Here is a 23,920-nt window from a genome sequence, read left to right as displayed (position 1 = left end):
CACCCTTTAAAAGTTTGAAAATTTAAATACAAACTTTAAAACTATAAAACTTTAAATTTCACCCTTTAAAAGTTTGAAAATTTAAATTAAAACTTTAAAACTATAAAACTATAAACTTCACCCTTTAAAAGTTTGAAAATTTAAATTCAAATATCAAACGTTAAAACTATAAAAGTTTAAATTTTACCCTTTAAAAATTGGAAAATTTAAATTTAAATTTAAAAATTTGACGAACCGGATCGGACCGTGACCGGGACTAACCGAAACCAGGACTAATCGGTAAATCTCGGTTTCGGTCCCGTTACCCCTCCCGGACCCGCTACAGTCCAAAGCAAACCGGTACATACCGGAATCGAGATGGAACCGGTAATGGACCGGAACCGGAACCGGAACCGGAACCGGCACCTCCTGGTTCCGTTGCCCTTGAATGATATAGCTTAGTGGTAGAACATGACATTGATAATTGCCCAAATTATAACCTCTCCACAACTTCTGTATTTCATCTATTTAGTTAGCGTTGGACCATAAATTCTTAAATATATTTGGCAAAATCAAATTTTGATGAAATTTAAACATGTGTTTGGTTGATGACTGATGCAAGGGGAAGTGGTATGAAAAAAACTCTTTTGGCAACTCTTCTGCTTATAAAAAAGATCCCTCTGCTTTGAGATGAAAAATCTGGTGATTGTTAGGTATAAGTCCCTTCTTAGAGAGGCTAAATTGGAGCACATTTCTGCATCATCTCAATTTTTTTCCTCATAATCAGATATATGCAAATTTAAAAGAATTGGAGCAATACATTTCTATTAAACTACATAATCACAATAAATTAGAGTTGAAAATAAAATGAATAAATAAATATTCAAATCGAGGCTTGAATTTTTGGTTTTTTTTTTTCTAATAGTCATTTTGCATATTTTCGTTTAGTTTCTAAGTTGCATAAGTTGTTTATAGAAATCAATAGGCTCCTAAACTTCATACCAAGTCAAATTATGACCAAACAAATTGAAACCAGTAAGTATTTATTATTTGAGGTAAACAATGTAGACCTCTTTCCTCCATAAAAAAAAAAGGCCCATAGAGGGACCCCTACTCTCTAGATATGGATTTTAATGCTATTAATAAAGCAAGCTATAAAAAAAATACCGTTTCATAATATGCTAATTATCATTAGAAAGATGGTTTGCAGATTGACACATGTTTATAGGTCCAACAAACAAGAGTTGCAAGAAAATCTCAACATGCACAATATGTTTATAGGTCCAACAAACAAGAGTTGCAAGTAAATCTCAACATGCACAATATCTAAAATGCAACGAACAACAATTTCACGAGAAAGAAAACTACCACAACATTTGGTATACCATAAAAACAAATTCAAAAGAAGAGTAATTAGTCATGATCCCTGAAGCTAATCAATATGTAGTCTAGTCCCGGAAACCTTGATCCTTGAAGATAATTTTGGCATTGGCGGAGGATCCTGAGGGATACAACTTGTCAAGCAATCCAAAGAAAAAATTGAATCAACAGTTTGTTAAACATTTCTTACATTTCTTGCACCTTCTACTCTTTGATATGTTAAGAAACTTCTTCAAAATGGTTGCATTCTTTAACAGAAGTTGTGAAAGTTTAACAAGTCTGCGAAAGCCCCGTTTTCTTTTTTGCTTGTTTAAACACACCAGGATGTAGTTGACAATCGCAATTTCTTGAGGTTGGGAAACACAATGCTTGAAATCCAACTCTGCAGATCAGTATTGTTTTCCTCAAAGTCGCAAAAGTAATTATAAAGCTGGAAATAAAGACACTAATCAGGACCAACCAAATGCAAGTCAGCCTTATGGAAATTGATTATTTCACAGTATTAGTGTCCTGTACTAAAAAGTTTCAGAACCAACTAATCATAACGACACTTGGAAAATGATAATACTGATTGTTCCTATCAATGGCATAGGGTAACCAAAGTAAAGAGTTATAGCGCAAAATTCATCTTCTTTCAGAGAACATATGCCACAAAGAAAGCAACAAAATATCCATACCGAAGTGTAGCCTTACAATGACAAAACCAAAGCTTCTCATTGATAATTAAAGATATATTTACGTTCTCCTTTAGAAACAACTAGCTAACAAGGAGAGGGACGGGGACGGAGGCGTTAAAATCATCAGTTAAATGAATAGATACAAAAAAACAAGAAAAAGTTTCAGAAAGTTACAAGATTTTCTGTCAGGTATATGTTTAAAGTCTCCACATGAGGCAAGGCTCCCAAAAGTCCAGCTACTCCATTCAAATCAAAGTTTTCTATACACAATTCTAGTATTAGATATTTGCATTTCAACTCTGGAACCAGCAATCCATTGAACTGCAACATGCATGGGACCTGGTGGAGTAATCTCAGTGAAACTAGTAACGAATGGAGAAAGCAACTACAAAAAAAAAGAATTAAAAAATCTTGGGACAAAATCTAACTGTCTAAACACTCTAAAGCAACATCAATATAAACAAATACTCGTTTCTAGATAGACCTTTTGCAAAAAAGAAATACCTAATTTTGAAATGCGACAAAAGGATTGTATAAAGACACAACTGTCCACACGTTTTTGTAATTAGTCAACTTGCTTTAGTGAAATTCATCCAAAAGGTTCTAAATTGTAAAATGTTTACACTCTGCAACTCTGCTAAAAATTAATGTCAGATATCAAGAAATATTCTTACAAAAGGTAAGGTAATTTCAATAACTTGACAGCACCAAATGTGTTATCTACATCATTGCACTAATGAGGTTTAATATTTAATCTAATATCATTTACATTGTCAAGTTTAGACCAACCATCCAAAAAATACAAGCAATTATATTTAAGGAGTTAAAAAATTAACCTCTGTGAACCAAGATCCGATCGTTAGCTCAGTTGCACAACCCAACTTTTGGAGATAATCTCGGGCAAGAACGCTAAAACTTTGATGATAGTCATGACAACGGTAGTCATCAACACTAATAAACTCCTTACGTTCATGTTGGATGTGTTTGATACATGAAATGTAGAAAGTAACCTTAGCTTTAACCAAGGAGGACACGTCAACGAGCCTACACTGAAGATCCCCAAGATCCCCTGAAATTTCCAAATGCTCCAGATACGGGGCATAAATCTCAAGGGAACGATCGTTGATATCATGCGGTAACCTATGATTTTTCAAATTAAGTCTCTTTAATTTTGAAGAATTAATTTTTAGGCGATGAAAACCCCCAGCATCATCTAATTCCATAGTTTCCAATGCAGGACAACCTGACAGTAAGTTCAAAATTTCATCATCTTTTAAGATCATACTCTCCAGCTTTAGGCTCTTTAGAAACTTCTAGACTATAACCGCATCATTAAAGCAACACTATCTCAGATATAATGTTATCAACGACGAACAGTTGCAAAAAGATTCAGGCAATACACAAGCATGTGTGTAGGAGGACAAGAATACAACATGTTTCACTTCCCTTTCAACAGCAAAACTAAGCCATCGTTTAATTTGAGAGGTCAAATTAAAAATTTGTGTGTTGTCGAGTTCAAATTTTGTTATTATGGAAGAAACGAAACCATTTAATACATGGTTAACAAGGGATACAAACTTTTCAATTGTCAGACAACAATTCTCATCCCTAGGTTCATAAAAAACTCGGTAGGGTTCCTGAGTGAAAATTAAGTTATAAACAAAAGTCCAAAGAAAGTGCCACCTTTTAGAGAGAATGCATGTTGTGAATGCATCCTTTGTTGGCAAAAGAGAGAGAATTTGAACAAGGAGTGCGTCCGGCAATTGACTGATCCGATCTAGGATTTCGATTTCGGTAACACTCAATTTCTATCTCTTCAACAATGGAGGATTTATCATGTTGCTACTACTGCTATCTTCGCTCAACCACCCATCGCCTCGCCTCACCGTCGCTTGGTTTTGGTTTATGTAATACGGCAAAAATAAGTAACGAAAAAGATAATGACAATTTAATTTTTGTAATATTTATATGAGAAAAAAACATAAGTAACATATTAAGGAATAAATATTAGTAGTTCTACCTTTTAGAGTTTGTTTGGTACTGCTTATGGCTGGAAACGGAATCGGAACCGGGACGATCGGACTGGAACCGGTAATTCCAGAAAAAATATGGCATATCCATCCCGGACCGGTAACGGATCGGGACCGAAAACCGAGGTCCCAACGGATATAATTTAAAAAAACAAAAAAAATATTAAGATTAAAAAATTAAGAACATAATCAAATAATATTAAAACTTTTATATTTTTAAAGTTAAAATTTATACTTTTAAAGTTTTAAATACAAACTTTCAAACTTTAAAAGTATAGAAATTTAAATTTCATACTTTTAAAGTTTGAAAATTTAAATAATAAAATTCATACTTTAAAACTATAAAAGCTTAAATTTCACCCATTAAAAGTTTGAAAATTTAAATTCAAACTTTAAAACTATAAAAGTTTAAATTTCTCCCTATAAAAATTTGAAAATTTAAATTCAAACTTTAAAACTGTAAAAGTTTATATTTCACCCTTTAAATGTTTGAAAATTTAAATTAAAACTTTAAAACTATAAATTTCACCCTTTAAAAGTTTGAAAATTTAAATTCAAATTTCAAACTTTAAAACTACAAAAGTTTAAATTTCACCCTTTAAAAGTTTGAAAATTTAAATTCAAATTTAAAAATCTAACGGATCGCACCGGACCGGGACAGGAACCGGGAGTAATCGAAACCGGGACTAACCGGTAAATCCCGATTTCTGTCCCGTTACCCATCCCGGACCCGCTACAGTCCAGAGCAAACCAGTACATATCGGAATCGAGACGGAATCGGTAACGGACCGGAACCGGAACCGGCACCTCCTGGTTTCGTTGCCCTTGAATGATATAGCTCAGTGGTAGAACATGGCATTGATAATTGCCCAAATTATAACCTCTCCACAACTTCTGTATTTCATCAATTTATTTAGCGTTGGACCATAAATTCTGAAATATATTTGGCAAAATCAAATTTTGATGAAATTTAAACATGTGTTTAGTTGATGAGTGATGCAAGGGGAAGTGGTATGAAAAAAACTCTTTTGGCAACTCTTCTGCTTATAAAAAAGATCCCTCTGCTTTGAGATGAAAAATCTGGTGATTGTTAGGTATAAGTCCCTTCTTAGAGAGGCTAAATTGGAGCACATTTCTGCATCATCTCAATTTTTTTCCTCATAATCAGATATATGCATATTTAAAAGATTTGGAGCAATACGTTTCTATTAAACTACATAATCACAATAAATTACAATTGAAAATAAAATGAATAAATAAATATTCAAACGAGGCTTGAATTTTTGGTTCTCTTTTTCTTTTCTAATAGTCATTTTGCATATTTCCGTTTAATTTCTAAGTTGCATAAGTTGTTTATAGAAATCAATAGGCTCCTAAACTTCATACCAAGTCAAATTATGACCAAACAAATTGAAACCAGTAAGTATTTATTATTTGAGGTAAACAATGTAGACCTCTTTCCTCCATAAAAAAAATAAAGGCCCAAAGAGGGACCCCTACTCTCTAGATATAGATTTTAACGCTATTGACAAAGTAAGGTATAAAAAAAACAATGTTTCATAATATGATAATTATCATTAAAAAGATGGTTTGCAGATTGACACATGTTTATAAGTCCAACAAACAAGAGTTGCATGAAAATCTCAACATGCACAATATGTTTATAGATCCAACAAACAAGAGTTGCCAGTAAATCTCAACATGCACAATATCTAAAATGCAACGAACAACAATTTCACGAGAAAGAAAACTACCATAACATTTGGTATACCATAAAGACAAATTCAAAAGAAGAGTAATTAGTCATTATCGCAGAAGCTAATCAATATGTAGTCTAGTCCCGGAAACCTTGATCCTTAAAGATAATTTTGGCATTGGCGGAGGATCCTGAGCGATACAACTTGTCAAGCAATCCAAAGAAAAAATTGAACCAACAGTTTGTTAAACATTTCTTGCACATTCTACTATTTGATATGATAAGAAACTTCTTCAAAATCGTTGCATTCTTTAACAGAAGTTGTGAAAGTTTAACAAGTCTGCGAAAGCCCCATTTTCTTTATTGCCTGTTTAAACACACCAGGATGTAGTTGACAATCGCAATATTCTTGAGTTTGGGAAACACAATGCTTGAAATCCAACTCTGCAGATCGGTATTGTTTTCCTCAAAGTCGCAAAAGTAATTATCAAGCTGGAAACAAAGACACTAATCAGGACCAACCAAATGCAAGTCAGCCTTACGGAAATTGATTATTTCACAGTATTAGTGTCCTGTACTAAAAAGTTTCAGAACCAACTAATCATAACGACACTTGGAAAATGATAATACTGATTGTTCCTATCAATGGCATAGGGTAACCAAAGTAAAGAGTTATAGCGCAAAATTCATCTTCTTTCAGAGAACATATGCCACAAAGAAAGCAACAAAATATCCATACCGAAGTGTAGCCTTACAATGAAAAAAAGCAAAGCTTCTTATGAATAATTAAAGATATATTTGCGTTCTCCTTTAGAAACAACTAGCTAACAAGGAGAGGGATGGGGACGGAGGCGTTAAAATCATCAGTTAAATGAATAGATACAAAAAGACCAGAAAAAGTTTCAGAAAGTTACAAGATTTTCTGTCAGGTATATGTTTAAAGTCTCCACATGAGGCAAGGCTCCCAAAAGTCCAGCTACTCCATTCAAATCAAAGTTTTCTATACACAATTCTAGTGTTAGATATTTGCATATCAACTCTTGAACCAGCAATCCATTGAACTGCAACATGTATGGGACCTGGTGCAGTAATATCAGTGAAACTAGTACGAGTGGAGAAGGCAACTACAAAAAAAAAGAATTAAAAAATCTTGGGACAAAATCTAACTGTCTAAACACTCTAAAGCAACATCAATATAAACAAATACTCGTTTCTAGATAGACCTTTTGCAAAAAAGAAATACCTAATTTTGAAATGCGACAAAAGTATTGTATAAAGACACAACTGTCCACACGTTTTTGTAATTAGTCAACTTGCTTTAGTGAAATTCATCCAAAAGGTTCTAAATTGTAAAATGTTTACACTCTGCAACTCTGCTAAAAATTAATGTCAGATATCAAGAAATATTCTTACAAAAGGTAAGGTAATTTCAATAACTTGACAGCACCAAATGTGTTATCTACATCATTGCACTAATGAGGTTTAATATTTAATCTAATATCATTTACATTGTCAAGTTTAGACCAACCATCCAAAAAATACAAGCAATTATATTTAAGGAGTTAAAAAATTAACCTCTGTGAACCAAGATCCGATCGTTAGCTGAGTTGCACAACCCAACTTTTGGAGATAATCTCGGGCAAGAACGCTAAAACTTTGATGATAGTCATGACAACGGTAGTCATCAACACTAATAAACTCCTTACGTTCATGTTGGATGTGTTTGATACATGAAATGTAGAAAGTAACCTTAGCTTTAACCAAGGAGGACACGTCAACGAGCCTACACTGAAGATCCCCAAGATCCCCTGAAATTTCCAAATGCTCCAGATACGGGGCATAAATCTCAAGGGAACGATCGTTGATATCATGCGGTAACCTATGATTTTTCAAATTAAGTCTCTTTAATTTTGAAGAATTAATTTTTAGGCGATGAAAACCCCCAGCATCATCTAATTCCATAGTTTCCAATGCAGGACAACCTGACAGTAAGTTCAAAATTTCATCATCTTTTAAGATCATACTCTCCAGCTTTAGGCTCTTTAGAAACTTCTAGACTATAACCGCATCATTAAAGCAACACTATCTCAGATATAATGTTATCAACGACGAACAGTTGCAAAAAGATTCAGGCAATACACAAGCATGTGTGTAGGAGGACAAGAATACAACATGTTTCACTTCCCTTTCAACAGCAAAACTAAGCCATCGTTTAATTTGAGAGGTCAAATTAAAAATTTGTGTGTTGTCGAGTTCAAATTTTGTTATTATGGAAGAAACGAAACCATTTAATACATGGTTAACAAGGGATACAAACTTTTCAATTGTCAGACAACAATTCTCATCCCTAGGTTCATAAAAAACTCGGTAGGGTTCCTGAGTGAAAATTAAGTTATAAACAAAAGTCCAAAGAAAGTGCCACCTTTTAGAGAGAATGCATGTTGTGAATGCATCCTTTGTTGGCAAAAGAGAGAGAATTTGAACAAGGAGTGCGTCCGGCAATTGACTGATCCGATCTAGGATTTCGATTTCGGTAACACTCAATTTCTATCTCTTCAACAATGGAGGATTTATCATGTTGCTACTACTGCTATCTTCGCTCAACCACCCATCGCCTCGCCTCACCGTCGCTTGGTTTTGGTTTATGTAATACGGCAAAAATAAGTAACGAAAAAGATAATGACAATTTAATTTTTGTAATATTTATATGAGAAAAAAACATAAGTAACATATTAAGGAATAAATATTAGTAGTTCTACCTTTTAGAGTTTGTTTGGTACTGCTTATGGCTGGAAACGGAATCGGAACCGGGACGATCGGACTGGAACCGGTAATTCCAGAAAAAATATGGCATATCCATCCCGGACCGGTAACGGATCGGGACCGAAAACCGAGGTCCCAACGGATATAATTTAAAAAAACAAAAAAAATATTAAGATTAAAAAATTAAGAANCCTTTCAACAGCAAAACTAAGCCATCGTTTAATTTGAGAGGTATAATTAAAAAGTAATTGTGTGCCGTCGAGTTCAAATTTTATTATTATGGAAGAAACGAAACCATTTAATACATGGTTAACAAGGGCTACAAACTTTTCAATTTTCAGGCTACAATCCTCATCCCTGGGTTCATAAAAAACTCTGTAGGATTCCTGAGTGAAAAATTAAGTTATAAACAAAAGTCCAAAGAAAGTGCCACATTTTAGCGAGAAGGCATGTTGTGAATGCATCCTTTGTCGTCAAAAGAGAGAGAATTTGAACAAAGAGTGCGTCCGGGAATTGACTGATCCGATCTAGGGTTTCGATTTCGGTAACACTCAATTTCTCTCTCTTCAACAATGGGGGATTTATCATGTTGCTACTACCACAATCTTCGCTGCCGCCCCTACCGCTATCTTCGCTCAACCACCCGTCGCCTCGCCTCACCGTCGCCTGGTTTTGGTTTATGTAATACGGCAAAAATAAGTAACGAAAAAGAAAATGACAATTTAATTTTTGTAATATTTATACGAGAAAAAAAACATAAGTAACCTATTAAGGAATAAATATTAGTCGTTCTACCTTTTAGAGTTTGTTTGGTAATGCTTATGGCTGGCAACGGAATCGGAACCGGGACGACCGTCCCGGGACAAATCGAAACCGGTCTCTATGAGCCGGAACCGCACCGGAACCGGGATGGACCGGAACCGGTAATTCTAGAAAAAATATGGCATACCCGTCCTGGACCGGTAACGGATCGGGACCGGACCGGACCGAATACCGGGTCCCAACGGATATAATTTTAAAAAAACAAAAAAATATTAAAATTAAAAAATTAGAAACATAATCAAATAATATTAAAACTTTTATAATTTTAAAGTTAAAATTTATTTTTAAAGTTTTAAATACAAACTTTCAAACTTTAAAAGTATAGAAATTTAAATTTCACACTTTTAAAGTTTGAAAATTTAAATAATAAAATTCATACTTTAAAACTATAAAAGTTTAAATTTCACACTTAAAAAGTTTGAAATTTAAATTCAAACTTTAAAACTATAAAAGTTTAAATTTCATCCTTTAAAAGTTTGAAAATTTAAATTCAAACTTTAAAACTATAAAAGTTTAAATTTCACCCTTTAAAAGTTTGAAAATTTAAATTCAAACTTTAAAACTATAAAAGTTTAAATTTCACCCTTTAAAAGTGTAATGACCCTAAAGGTCATTTTTGGAAATTTTCATAAAATGACCATTTTACCCCTCCCGATAGTTGCCCCGAGTCCTAATTGTTGTATTTTCGAAGTTGGTTTGAAGGAAAATTGATGAAAAGTTGAGTTTTTGGAAAGTTGAGTTTTTAAGAGTTAAAATTTGGTTAAAAGTGCTATTTCGAGTCATTTGGAGTTTCGAGACTCGAATCGGATTTTCGTCGATTCCACCAATTTTAGAATGTCAAAACGGGTCTATGAGAATTTACGGAGTCGAATTTGGAGTTAAAACGAAGATTTGAGGTCCTAAGTTGCAAAAATTGTGAAATTTTGATTAAGAGTTGACTTTGGTCAGCAAACGAGGTTCCGTTGCTCGAAATGGAATTCCGAGGGTGCCGTTGGATTCAAGGGGTGATTCTAAGTCTAGAATGAGTCTTGGTTGAATTTTTAGAGGCCCCGAGTGCGTTTCGAGTTTTTGAGCCTAAAATTAGTTTCTTGACGCCTTATCGGATAGCGGGTCAAGGAGACCTCAAATTCAAATTCCGACGATTTCATTGCGTCCGAAATGTCATTTTCAAGCTAGTAGCATATTTGGTTTGTGTTCGGGAAGTGCCAAATGAGTTTTGGGTGAGCTTTTAAGCTTCTTGGATGTTTTGACACTATTTCAGCAAATTTTGGCAACTAAAGGGGTCATTATTAGTTTTAAAGGTCGAAAAATTATTCCGAAGGTTCTGAAATTTTGAGCATGAATTATAGGACTTATCTGCAAATTTTGGTGCATTTTCGCTAACCCGAGTTTGGACTTTTATCACAAATAAGAAATAATTGTTTACCGAGTAGAAATGACATTTGACTGGGCAAACGAGCATGAAATTGAGCTCCGATTGAACGAGCAGGTCCGTATCATTATTTAAGATATTTACAAACAAGAATCGGGTCATTTCACTATCGTATGAGGAAATTACGGCCTTTTTAGTGAAAGATTAACTGCTGTTTTTCTGGTGCATAACAGCCATGTACTGTTATAAAAATCTCAGACTGTGTTCATTTGGTATTTTGAGCATATCGGGAGTTCTAGAGATCGGAATGGAGTGATTCTTACGGTTTTCTTCTTGAATTAATATGAGGGTTAGTATTCAATCTTCAATTCGACATTTTCTCATAATTTCTTTATCTGGTTTTTTTTCCCTATCCGAAAACCTCTTGGGAAAAATTGGGGTTTTATCGATTTGGACTCCCTTTTTGATGAAAAAGGTATATTTACGATCCTTATGTTATGGGTAAACTGATTTTAACATAAAATTATTGATTCATCAATTATTTTGATCATATTAATCGCGTACAATTTGGACTTTCCCGGTAAAGTTAAAGTTTGATAAATTGAGAATTTCAAGGTCGATCTTAACTCCGTTTTTGATGAAATTTCATATTTGAACTTATCTAAGAATGGGTAAGATGTTTTTCAAGAGATATTTCATTTTCGAGTCGGGGTTTCGGATCCGAATATTTTAGGCTTCTTCAAGAACGCGAATTTTCCTTCAAATTGAGTTTGTGAATTGATTTCAACTTTGTTTTCAAATTGGTTTTCACCATTAGCTTCCAAATACTTTAAGGATCATTTTACATAAAAAATTTCCAGATTTGGGTATCGTTTTCCGGTATGAGACTTTTGGACCGTTTTGCCCTTTTTCCCTAAATTTCTTGATTTTGGTGTCATTGGACTCGAATTGTGATTGTGAATAATTGTTTGAATAGATTATCGTGATCCGGATTATACTCGGAAAGGAAAGGCTCAAGTCAAGTAACTTTTGGAGTTCGTTTTAAGGCAAGTGGCTTCCAAACTTTGTAAAACTCTTAGACTACGCATGACTACTTTCCTAATTGTGTTGGGGAGTAATGGGGATTGAGGATGGGTTTTATTTGTTGATTGAAATTGTTGTAAATGAAAGATGGGGAATAAAACGAGCTAAATGTGTTATATGTGACTTGAATTTGTTGAATAAGTCATGTGATAACTGATATTGAGGGGATAGAAGAGCATGAGTAGGCTATGATTGATACAGACATTGATGTTGAGACAGATGATGTGTAATACTATGATGTGGTCGTGATATGGTTGTGATTGAGACAGGTGATGTGTAATACTATGATGTGGTCGTGATATGGTTGTGATTGAGACAGATGATGTGTAATACTATGATGTGGTCGTGATATGGTTGTGATTGAGACAGATGATGTGTAATACTATGATGTGGTCGTGATATGGTTGTGATTGAGACAGATGATGTGTAATACTATGATGTGGTCGTGATATGGTTGTGATTGAGACAGATGATGTGTAATACTATGATGTGGTCGTGATATGGTTGTGATTGAGACAGATGATGTGTAATACTATGATGTGGTCGTGATATGGTTGTGATTGAGACAGATGATGTGTAATACTATGATGTGGTCGTGATATGGTTGTGATTGAGACAGATGATGTGTAATACTATGATGTGGTCGTGATATGGTTGTGATTGAGACAGATGATGTGTAATACTATGATGTGGTCGTGATATGGTTGTGATTGAGACAGATGATGTGTAATACTATGATGTGGTCGTGATATGGTTGTGATTGAGACAGATGATGTGTAATACTATGATGTGGTCGTGATATGGTTGTGATTGAGACAGATGATGTGTAATACTATGATGTGGTCGTGATATGGTTGTGATTGAGACAGATGATGTGTAATACTATGATGTGGTCGTGATATGGTTGTGATTGAGACAGATGATGTGTAATACTATGATGTGGTCGTGATATGGTTGTGATTGAGACAGATGATGTGTAATACTATGATGTGGTCGTGATATGGTTGTGATTGAGACAGATGATGTGTAATACTATGATGTGGTCGTGATATGGTTGTGATTGAGACAGATGATGTGTAATACTATGATGTGGTCGTGATATGGTTGTGATTGAGACAGATGATGTGTAATACTATGATGTGGTCGTGATATGGTTGTGATTGAGACAGATGATGTGTAATACTATGATGTGGTCGTGATATGGTTGTGATTGAGACAGATGATGTGTAATACTATGATGTGATCGTGATATGATTGTGATTGATGACATGTGCATATTCATTATTCATCCCATGTGTGAACTATCTGTTGCATGAGTTCTGAGACACTGATATGAGGATGGATGGATATGAGACACAGTTGAGACTAGCTCCGGCTAGAGATATATGAGATGGACTAGCTCCGGCTAGCGATTTGGATGCCGATGGGATCTGGTTCCGGCGGTGATACATGGTCCATGTGTGGCCCCCATGGGTTCTGATTTGAGTATTCAGCGCGGACTGATTACGTCAACAGATGTGTATCGTAGGACAGACATGCATCACGACTACATGACATCATTATTGCATTTTGCATCGCATTTGCCTTATCTTTGTCTGTGATGTGTGGATTGTATCGGTTTACCCTTCTTATGTGGAATTTGATCTACTTGCTCTTATTTGTTGATCTGAGGTTGATGAGGATATACTGTTGGTTCTGGCTGTTGAATATGATCTGTTTAGTATAGGTTGGTTGGTTTGCTGCTAGATTGAAGTTTCGGTGGTTCGGTTGGGATTGAAAGGAGTTGTTTGTAGCTGCTAGTTTTGCTTAGTTTAGAGTTACTTGCGAGTACCTGTGGTTTTCGGTACTCACCCTTGCTTCTACACAATTGTGTAGGTTGACAGCTCTCTCTCAGATTCGGCTTAGTAGTTTCTTTAGCAGATTGAGCTTCGGGACATACTCGAGAGGTAGCGGTTCATTCCAGACGTGCCCTTGAGTTATCTTTACTTTCAGTTTTGTTCTATTCGAGAACTATACTCTGAGACTTGTATATTTTTATTCGAATTCTGTATTTAGAGGTTTGTACATGTGACAACCAAATTCTGGGTAGTGTTGAGTCTTAATTAAAGTCTTCCGCTTATTTATTAACTTTTATTCTCGTATTTCTACTTCTCTAACGTCGTGGTTGGGTTAGGTTGACGTGTCCGGTGGGAAATGGACACGTGCCATCACATCCGGATTTGGGGTGTGACAAAAAGTTTGAAAATTTAAATTAAAACTTTAAAACTATAAAACTATAAATTTCACCCTTTAAAAGTTTGAAAATTTAAATTCAAATTTCAAACTTTAAAACTATAAAAGTTTAAATTTCACCCTTTAAAAGTTTGAAAATTTAAATTTAAATTTAAAAATCTGACGGACCGGAAACAGAACCAGCACCTCCTGGTTCCGTTGCCCTTGAATGATATAGCTCAGTGGTAGAACATGACATTGATAATTGCCAAAAATATAACCTCTCCACAACTTCTGTATTTCATTTATTTAGTTAGCGTTGGACCATAAATTCTTAAATATATTAGGCAAAATCAAATTTTGATGAAATTTAAACATGTGTTTGGTTGATGGCTGATGCAAGGGGAAGGGGTAGGAAAAAAACACTTTTGACCACTCATCTGCTTATAAAAAAGATCCCTGTGCTTTGAGATGAAAAATCTGGTGATTGTTAGGTATAAGTCCCTTCTCAGAGAGGCTAAATTGGAGCACATTTCTGCATCATCTCAATTTTTTTCCTCATAATCAGATATATGCAAATTTTAAAGAATTGGAGCAATACGTTTCTATTAAACTACATAATCACAATAAATTACAGTTGAAAATAAAATGAATAAATAAATATTCAAATCGAGGCTTGAATTTCTGGTTCTTTTTTTTTTTCTAATAGTCATTTTGCATATTTCCGTTTAGTTTCTAAGTTGCATAAGTTGTTTATAGAAATCAATAGGCTCCTAAACTTCATACCATAAAGGCAAATTCAAAAGAAGAGTAATTAGTCATAATAAGATTGAATAAACAATTGGGGCTATTTTAATAGTTTTAGAACTTATAAGATTTTTATGATTATGAGAAAATATACAACATAAAAATTTCATATCGCATGTCCAAACAAAACTTCAATTTCATCTCATGATTCCATATCATGATACCATATCGCATGGCCAAACGGGCCCTTAGTTTGATATTAGATGACTAGATAAGTATTGCCTGTGCTAAGCACGGGTCCAACTCCCTAAATGTAGTATCTTACATAAATCCCATAGTGTAAAACATATATTACATTTTATCCCTACTCTTTTCTATTTTACAAAAATCCCTTAAAAATTGTAGCATCCGGATACATTATATTCAACCGGATACATAGCGTCCGATACATTAAATAACTTGATTGTTGCGCTTAAAAAAGAATCTAAATATAAAATTAATTATCAGTCCACAAATCACGCAAACGAGATTGATATCAATCTATTTCAATCCCTAACAGATTTAGAGAATTCAAAATTCAAATTTTCTTCTCCTCCATCTATCCCAAATCATAACAGATCCAAAATAGACGATCCATGATGCATGATGACTATATCGATTTTTTTTAGATTTTCAGAATTTTGGGTGAGCGATCTGAGTTATGAACGATGTAATAGTGCTGGAATAGTTGTTGGACAAACAGTTTCTTTTGTAAATCTCAAATCCGCCATTACAACTGAACTGAATCTCAAATCCGCCATTGAAACAACATACAAGATGGCTGGAGAGATACATTATTTTGATGCTACATCCGGTAGAATTGTACGTGTCGAAGTTGAGAAAAAGGGTACTCGCTAAATAAAGCGGCGCTCATCTTTGTAATAGTGAAATATAAAGTAAAGAACAACTTCAATTTCAAGGTACAAAGATCTAGTAAAAAAAGGTATTGGATTAGTTGTTTTGTATTGTGAATTAGTATTTTTTATTTTTGATACATAAGTCGTGATATTATTCATGATACAACGTTAGTTACTACTTTACACATAAATAGGTTGCATCATAAAAAAGAAGGAACAAAGCTTAGGTTTTTTTTCTTGGAGCAACTTGCAACATTTGTTATCGTACAAAAGCTTCAAGACAATATGTGTATTCCAAAGATTTCAAATGACACTGACTTGCTTCACCCTCCTGCTGAGGTTGAGAAGCAAAAACACAAGCTTATGTGTTTGGTCCAATCACCTAATTCTACTTTTCTGGATGTCAAATGTCAAGGCTGCTTCCAAATAACAACAATTTTCAGCCACTCGCAAATCGTGGTTACATGCCCCAATTGCCAGCCAACTGGTGGCCGCGCAAAACTTACTGAAGGATGCTCTTTTAGGGTTAAAGATAAGGATATGATGGTCTTGGCTTGATACTTGCTAGAGGTGCTTTTAAGTTATGATATATTTTAAACTAGGTTTTTAAAGAATGACTTGGTCAAGAGAAATTTTCCTTAGCTCAGTACTTTTTTTTATGGCATTCTGACTATAATATTGTCCATCTTGTTAGTCTTGACACATTTTGAAGTAATTAATCTTCTACTCCATGTTTGCTAAAAAAAAAAAGGTTGCATCATATGTGTTAGATTTTTAGATCTGTGTATCATTGTGTGGTAATTCTAGAGTATCAGAAACATGTGAAATACTTCTTCATTTTTTTAATATATATATCATTGACGATGCGTGTGTAATTATGGTACATTGGTATGAAAGAATTTGGCAAAGGCCACTACAAACATTCCGTAGATACATTATAAAAATGAATTAAATTTGAACTAAAATATAACCAAAAATGTTAATTACATGATACATTATAGTAACTACAAATTATCTTACTGTTTAGTTGATACATAATGATAAAAATAGTAACTGATGATACTCAATACCACTTGATGATATTGTATCTGATACTAAATGAAACGTCATATATTCATTATATGTTATTTAAGTATCATGTTTAAACTATTTTATAATAGCATACACTGTTATGCAAATTACATCCCATAAAATAATTTCTACTATATAATTTGATACATTAATTGCAATATATTGAAAAACAAAAAAAATCAAAATTAGGATTTTATGTATAATTCAGAAGATTTAAAGCAAGCTACAAAACAAGATGATAATGTATCGATAACAATGTATCATTTTTTTGCTCCAACAAATCATATACCATACCACATGATAAAAATAATGTATCGGCTTATTTCGACCCAACACACCATAGACCATATCAAATATAAAAAATCGTAAGAAAATTCTGCCGCCATTGATTGAACTGTCAGAAGATATATGGGATTACATATTGAAGAGGCCACGAAATGCCAATAGAGATATGAAATCTGCACATAAAGTTTTGCACTATGTGGAGGCGAATATGCAGGGATACTTACATGTGGAGAATCATTGATATAGGGATACTTGGATACTCTTTGCCATGTCTTACGACTTAGAGAAAGAGGTAATTTCCGGCTCTTGTTTGTTTTCCTTGTTTTGAATTTTTTAAATTTTCCGTATGCATCAGGAAATAAAGAAGAAAATAAAATAAAATTGAACAAGACGATCATGGAATCTCACCTATTGAGTAGTTTGAATTTGATTGACTAGAGAGAGAATTCTTTTGAAAATCAAATTGATATGAAAATTATAACTGATAAAATTTTGTGGAGAGAAATTAGGGAGAGATTAAAGGAGTGAAAAAAAAGGAAGGAAAACGTGGGTTATGGTAGGTATTATGTATCCGGTTGATTTGAGAATTAGGGAAAAATAAGGGATTTTGGAAATATTTTGAAATGGTAGGGAATAATGAAAATTATGAAAAATAAAGGTGTGTATATATGTAATTTATCCTAAATGGTAAATGTATGTAATTATATCTTTCAGTTTATGTTCAATATGTTAGAATAGTGTCTTTGACATTTTCAAGAAAGAACCATCACTACTCCATATCATATAATGGTGTTTGGAATCAAATCAATACTCTACTTTCGCATGATTTATTAGTAATCAAAAATAAAATATTTCAATTAGTAGTAAAAAATTATTAGATAAAGTGATAAAAAAATAAATCACGCGAAATTACAGTGTTAATTTGATTCCAAACAGCATTTATATGATATGGAGTAGTGATGGTTCTTTCTTGAAAATGTCAAAGACACTATTCTAAGATATTGAACATAAACTGAAAGGACAAATTATAAAATTGAAAAAGACAACGAATTAAAATAAATTGGAAGGAGAAATAACAGGAGCAGTAATTATAAATATTAATTATTTGTATGGTAATTCTCTCTAAAAACATGCATGGTTCATGTTTACTTTTTTTTGCCCAATAAAATAAAACGGATAAAAGAATAACTAATTGTTGCCCAAAAAAATAAAATGGTTTTTTTTTAAAAATAAAAAATCGCCAGCAAGGAGCTGACTGCGTTGCGCCTTGTAAGGCTCATCGGATTTTGCGCCTCATTTTTGAAAACTTGATTTAGATGCCGTTACAAATTGTTGCCCTTTTGGTTTCATAAATAATTTAGTTGTCCTTTTGGAATTTTCAAAAAATTTTGTTGCTCTTTTGGTTCCGGACTCATCCAATAGCTGGTCCTAAGTAGTTTTTGCGACCAAAATAAAACTGGTCCTTAAAATATTTTTTTGGGAGCACATTTCTGGTGCATAATTGAAGATGGTAACCTTTAAAATCTGGTCCCTAACCAATTGCGGCCACTTTCTTCTGGTCCTAAAAGTAATTTAGGGACTACATTTTTCTGCTCCTAAAAAGATATTTTAATGGCTGAAAGTCTAGTCTCTAAAAGTGAGTTACTTGTCCCTAAATCATATACAATTCGCAAGTAGAAAGGTAAGAAGAGGACACTATAGAGGTGATTATTCTTTCATATATGTAGAAAAATTTAATTACAAAAAATAATTAACATCTAGCACCATACATCAACGATGTAATCTATATTATCACAATATTGTATACAAAGCTCATCGCAAAAAAGCTATCCTGTTAATATCTCGAAATTGTAATATGAGTTTTTCCAACACTCCTAGCATAATAATAAGTCAATTGGTATGTCCTCAGAAACTTGTCAAAGTGTTAAAACTTTCATTTAGAAAAGACTACACAAATCAACTGAAAAAATTGTTAAACATCACACCAATACATCCAATATATGTACACTAAGTAACTACTTAATTACCTTTAAAAACAAACCAAATTCATAAAATTTGTCTGCACTTTACCGATAAAATAACAATGAGGCATACACCATATCGTGATCAAATTGAAATTTCATAAATTGTACAAAAAGGAAAAGAGAAAGAGACTTAAGACGAATTCGTGATGAAGTTGGTTAGAAGTTTTTCAAAACTGATGTTGGATGAAGCAACAATTAATCTCTAGTTCTGGTGATATTGCACAAATGTTGTCCCAAAGAAGAATTTAATGTCATTTTTGGAGCTTTTATTTCTTCACCTCATATAATAATTTATCCGTCTCCATGCTCTATTTTCAACTTCTGGCTAGAAGTATCTAAAATATGACAAGTTTTATTTGATCTCTCAAGAGGATATGTATTGTTTTGTTGCAGCAACTGTCAACTTTTGAGGTTGATGAACCTTTTCAGCATCTTATTTTACAAGTTAAAGAAGATTGATCTACAAATATTGAATTGCAGAAGCGTATAATGCCAATCAATAATTTCAATCTTGTGACTGCTCTCTATCGAAGGAAATCAAAGGCTCAAATTTCTTTTACCTACTAGTATAAGCTTCTGTGCACAGTTCCTAGCTAATGCAAGAGCACAGAGGAACAATATACTATTTCAAAAAGTTGTCAATAGATCTGATTCAACAAAGATACGAGTTAAAGAAAAGGCATTAGATAACCTTTCACATGAAAACTATTGTCTAAGCTCTAATATGAATGTGTAGACTGTACAGGGGAACTCTTTGAGCAGACGAAAAATAAAATTAGTTGGACAGACCATACTAGCTACTAAGAATGATCTTAGATTAGCTATCAAAAAGCATAAGTTACTATTCAATAAAGAGAGAAAGATCTAGTCTAGTTATATAAGTAGAAATGTGATGTTTTGTTGTGGGAAACTCCTAATTACAATAACAAAATTTCAGCAACACTTTTTGGTCACAAATAACATTCTAGGTACGAGAAAATTTCAGCAGCACTTCTTCATTACTGGTTAAAATTTCAACAAGCACACAAGTTCCATAATCAACTACAAGAAAACAAGTACCATAATCAATTGCCATATTCAGCAAGTACACAAGTATCATAACAAGCGAAAATTTGCATAATAAATTTAACAGAGGAATGAATAGACAACAAATGTTTCATACCATAATTGCAATGTGCTTCAATTTCTCTAACAAAATTTAGCAATACTAGAATGCAAAGAATAATAAACTTCTTGTAAAAAATCAAGAAAATGGAAAAGTTGACTGACCAATTACCTTGGAAACATACAACCAAACTAAATTGAGAGGTATTCTTTTAAAAAAAAATCTCCACCTTTCATGATATATGTCAAGATAATTGTTATTCTGCAATCTCAAAAGGTGTCTAGCTAAAATAAACAAAGTCCATAAGTCATGAGAAAGGAAGCCTACTGATCGAAACAAAAGCTCATAGTTGAACAATATAATATATAACACTAGTGAAGTGCTAATACCTAATAGATAGCTATGTTGTTCCGATTCCGCCCGTGTTGGATCCTCCAAAACTGCACTAATTTTGAAGGATCCAACATACACCCGTCGACATTTTTAAAATGTCCGAGCAACATAGATAGATAGTATGTATTTTCTCCTTAAAGGTATATATTTATACTTTAACTAACTAAATGTGGATCATTTCATTCTAATGGGTCATGAGTGGATCCACTAGTGATGAAACAAATAGTGCACAAAAGAAGGAAAAGACATTGACCGTATTGTTATGTATGAAGTTCATCCATTTGATATCTCTTATTTATCATAAAGTAAGTTATCACGTCCTCATAGTATGTTTTATGCTAAAACAACCTACTGATAAACACCATAAAAGTTCAGAACATTGACTGTTATTTTTCTCCAGCATATACAAAAATCCAGCAGTAAGTTCATCAATGTAAGATACATGTTTCCCCTTCATCTATTTTTTTAATGTAAGATTACTTAAAAAGCGTATAAGTTTGCTATACATGTTAAGAAGAGCATAAAAATTCATAGTTTAAGTACTGAACTACACCACCTAATATGAAAAAAGAAAAATTAACTATTAAATTATAATCAATTATAATATATATTTTTAGCATTTAGCTCTGTATAGATCATGGATTCAGTGGTGTCATTGTTGTATGAGTATAGTATTACAAGTAATATCAAATTTAGTTTTTCGCTGAATTAGTCTTTTTTAAAAAGTTTATTGTGTAGATAAGTCCTATATATGAGCAATTTCACAACGCCTAGATGGCATAGTCAATCCCTTCGCGGGGTTTGGTTTTGGTAAGAACAAACACGTGTGATTTAGAAGCAATCGGGGTTATCTAACACTAGAATTGTGTATTATAAACTTTGATTTGAATGGATTGGCTGGACTTTTAGGAGCCTTGAGACTTTATTAAACATATACCTGACAGAAAATCTCATAACTTTCTGAACATTTTTTTGTCTTTTTATATCTATTCATTTAATTGATGATTTTAACGCTCCTCTCCCTCCTCGTCCCTCTCCTTCTTAGCTAGTTGTTTCTAAAAGAGAACGCAAGTATATGAGAACTTGATCTCGACATTAGCATCTTCATTAGTTGTCTAAGACTACTCTTGTGTTTGTCCTTTTTCAGTTTCTCAAGAATTGAAATATCACTCCACTACAACAAATATGATATATAGCTACAAAATTATTCACTTTTTGTGACAAAAATTACTTTTCGTGATTAAATATATGACACACATGTTTTTAGTGATGAAACATAAAAAATCGTTGCAAAATTTTGTCCACTAAAATTTCCCACCAAAAAATGAATTGGCGTCATTTATTAAGTACTATTAGTCACGAATTAAAAGTTATGATTGACACATTCTTTTGGAGTCCGGAGCCAAAAGAGCAAACAATATTGTCGAAAATTTCAAAATGGTACATCAATTTTTTTTTTAACCAAAAGGGCAAAATCGCTCCGACGGGGCGATTTTCTTCTGACAAAATTGACGTCGTTACTCCATTAAAAAACAAAAAAATTGCTGCCCCAACAGCGATTTCGTCCAATTTTTTTTTCTTTTTTCTTTAGAATCACTGTTGTGGTAACGATATTGTCAATTTTTTTGGGAAAATAAAGGAATCTTCCCGCCTAACCGAAAAACTTCATAAACAACTAAACAGCACAACCTACAGAGCTCAAATTACTGCAACTCTAATGGCGGAATCTGAGGGAGACAAAGCTTGCAATCTACACCCAAAGTGAAGAAAACGCACTAACTCTGCTCAATTGCCTTCCACATAAGAAAAAAAATTACTGATTTTTTTTTAAATTGCTGCGTTTTTCAAGGCAGCAATATATTTAAAATGCAAAAAAAAATAAAACAATTAATGTTATTGCTGCCTTGCAAGCGATTTAACAAAAAAAAAATTAAGAAAATCGCTGCTATAGCAGTGATTTAAATTTTAAAAAGTTTTTTTTTTGAGAAAAATGCTGCAGGGGCAGCAATGTTTAAATTTTTTTTTGATAAAATCGTTACTGGGACAGCGATTTTTATGTAACAGCGTCAATTTTATCAGAAAGAAATCGTTCCGTTAGGAGCGATTTTGCCCTTTTCGTTAAAAAAATATTTGATGCGCCCTTTTGGAATTTTTGGCAATTTTTTTCACCCTTTGGCTCCGGACTCCGTTATTTTGTCACTAGTGATGTATCTAATTCGTGACAAATTATTTTTTGTCTTGAAATTAATTACTTTTTGGGGACCAAAAATTTTCGTCTCAAAAAATATGTTTTACAATATCGACAAATTAGAGTTTGTAGTTAAATATTATAAGTTTTAGCTATAAAAATTTAGAATTAATTATGACATTTATTTTCGTCACTAATAATATAAATAATTGGTGACAAAGATTTATTGTCTCTAATCAATTTGTGATTTAGTGACAACAAAAAAATTGTCACAAAATATGTAAGGTGTTAAATAGCGACGACTTAAAATTTGTAGTGAATAATTCAACTATTTGCTACGAACAAAATTCATAGCTAAATATAATTTTTTTGGCAACAATTGTTCATAATTACAAGTGACAACTTAGAAAAAGAATAATACAAGTGCTTCATAAGAAATAGACAGAGTCCATTCGTTAATTGGCGAGGGAAAATATTAAAACCAACTAATTTGGTCTATTTTGTAAAAATGAAAAAGTTCAATTCATCAATTTTCTTAAATTACGCAATTATAAAATGCATCATTTGAAAAATATAATCCAGGTTATAAGTACTGTGAGTGGGATACGGTTCTACCACTAGATCGCTAATATTTGTTGGTTTAGCACTTTTATTTTTTATTTGATACACTTTCATCAATAAAGACGATAAAAAAAAAATCTCAAGTCTTGGTGCTAATTTTTGTGCGTGTCTATTGATTTGTGATTGTAAACTGCATAAACAAAGTGGATCTATTTGTCTGTCTAAAAATATGTACATATTTAATAGTAATTCCACAAACTTACGTAGAGCAACTATATAGAGATAACATCGACTTACAAACTTAGACTTTGCAAAGGTGTGAATTATTTCATGAATTTCTATTAAATTTTTTCATCAGTGTGAAAATTGAAATAAACTAAAAAATCAAAGCACAAATGAAAGAAATGAACCGACTAGGATTTCAAGTATATTATGATGAAGTACTATAGTTGTGGGTATCGATGTTTTTTTCAAAGCAATTGATTTACTGATCGAATTGAACCGATTATTCAATTTTTTAAATAAAATCAAAAAGTTTAATTTTATATAACTGAATAATTTTTAAAATTTATTAAAATAAATAAATAAAATGACTGAATCGTACTGAATATATTTAAAGATATTTTAAAAAATATAC

At 32.9% G+C, this 23,920-nt stretch overlaps 3 protein-coding genes and 2 long non-coding RNA genes across 5 annotated transcripts in view; 2 read left to right on the top strand and 3 right to left on the bottom strand.

Moving 5' to 3' along the window:
- Positions 1-457, bottom strand: part of LOC125843120 (probable inactive shikimate kinase like 2, chloroplastic) — a 99,575-nt gene extending 99,118 nt beyond the window's left edge. Inside the window, exon 1 of the mRNA XM_049522345.1 lies at positions 348-457. Coding sequence (XP_049378302.1) covers positions 348-457 — 110 coding nt within the window. The remainder of the gene's footprint in view (positions 1-347) is intronic.
- LOC125841370 (heat shock factor protein HSF8-like) overlaps positions 1-13,909 on the top strand; it is a 267,031-nt gene extending 253,122 nt beyond the window's left edge. Inside the window, exon 3 of the mRNA XM_049520481.1 lies at positions 13,678-13,909. The gene's annotated coding sequence lies outside the window, so the exon portion shown is untranslated. The remainder of the gene's footprint in view (positions 1-13,677) is intronic.
- On the bottom strand, positions 1,705-2,923 carry LOC125841387 (uncharacterized). Its single transcript, XR_007443801.1, has 3 exons — positions 2,873-2,923; positions 2,211-2,375; positions 1,705-1,789 (listed from the first exon to the last, which is right to left on the bottom strand). It is a non-coding gene; the product is annotated as an uncharacterized LOC125841387 (long non-coding RNA).
- Positions 5,985-7,391, bottom strand: LOC125841386 (uncharacterized). The gene is made up of 3 exons (XR_007443800.1): positions 7,338-7,391; positions 6,677-6,841; positions 5,985-6,254 (listed from the first exon to the last, which is right to left on the bottom strand). It is a non-coding gene; the product is annotated as an uncharacterized LOC125841386 (long non-coding RNA).
- A 1,960-nt stretch (positions 13,910-15,869) lies between the features above and the next one.
- LOC125841943 (40S ribosomal protein S27-1-like) lies at positions 15,870-16,395 on the top strand. The gene has a single exon (XM_049521132.1). It carries the CDS (start codon positions 15,942-15,944, stop codon positions 16,212-16,214), a length of 273 nt encoding a protein of 90 aa, XP_049377089.1. The 5' UTR covers positions 15,870-15,941; the 3' UTR covers positions 16,215-16,395.
- Positions 16,396-23,920: the final 7,525 nt, after the last annotated feature.

The sequence above is a fragment of the Solanum stenotomum genome, chromosome 10 (assembly GCF_019186545.1).
Source record: "Solanum stenotomum isolate F172 chromosome 10, ASM1918654v1, whole genome shotgun sequence".
Taxonomy (NCBI): domain Eukaryota; kingdom Viridiplantae; phylum Streptophyta; class Magnoliopsida; order Solanales; family Solanaceae; genus Solanum; species Solanum stenotomum.
Note: the sequence above shows the minus strand (reverse complement) of the source record. Positions and strands in the feature narration are given on the sequence as shown.

Coding starts and splice junctions, on each gene's coding strand:
- LOC125841943 (XM_049521132.1), top strand. CDS start 15,942: ATGTGTATTCCAAAGATTTCAAATGACACTGACTTGCTTCACCCTCCT.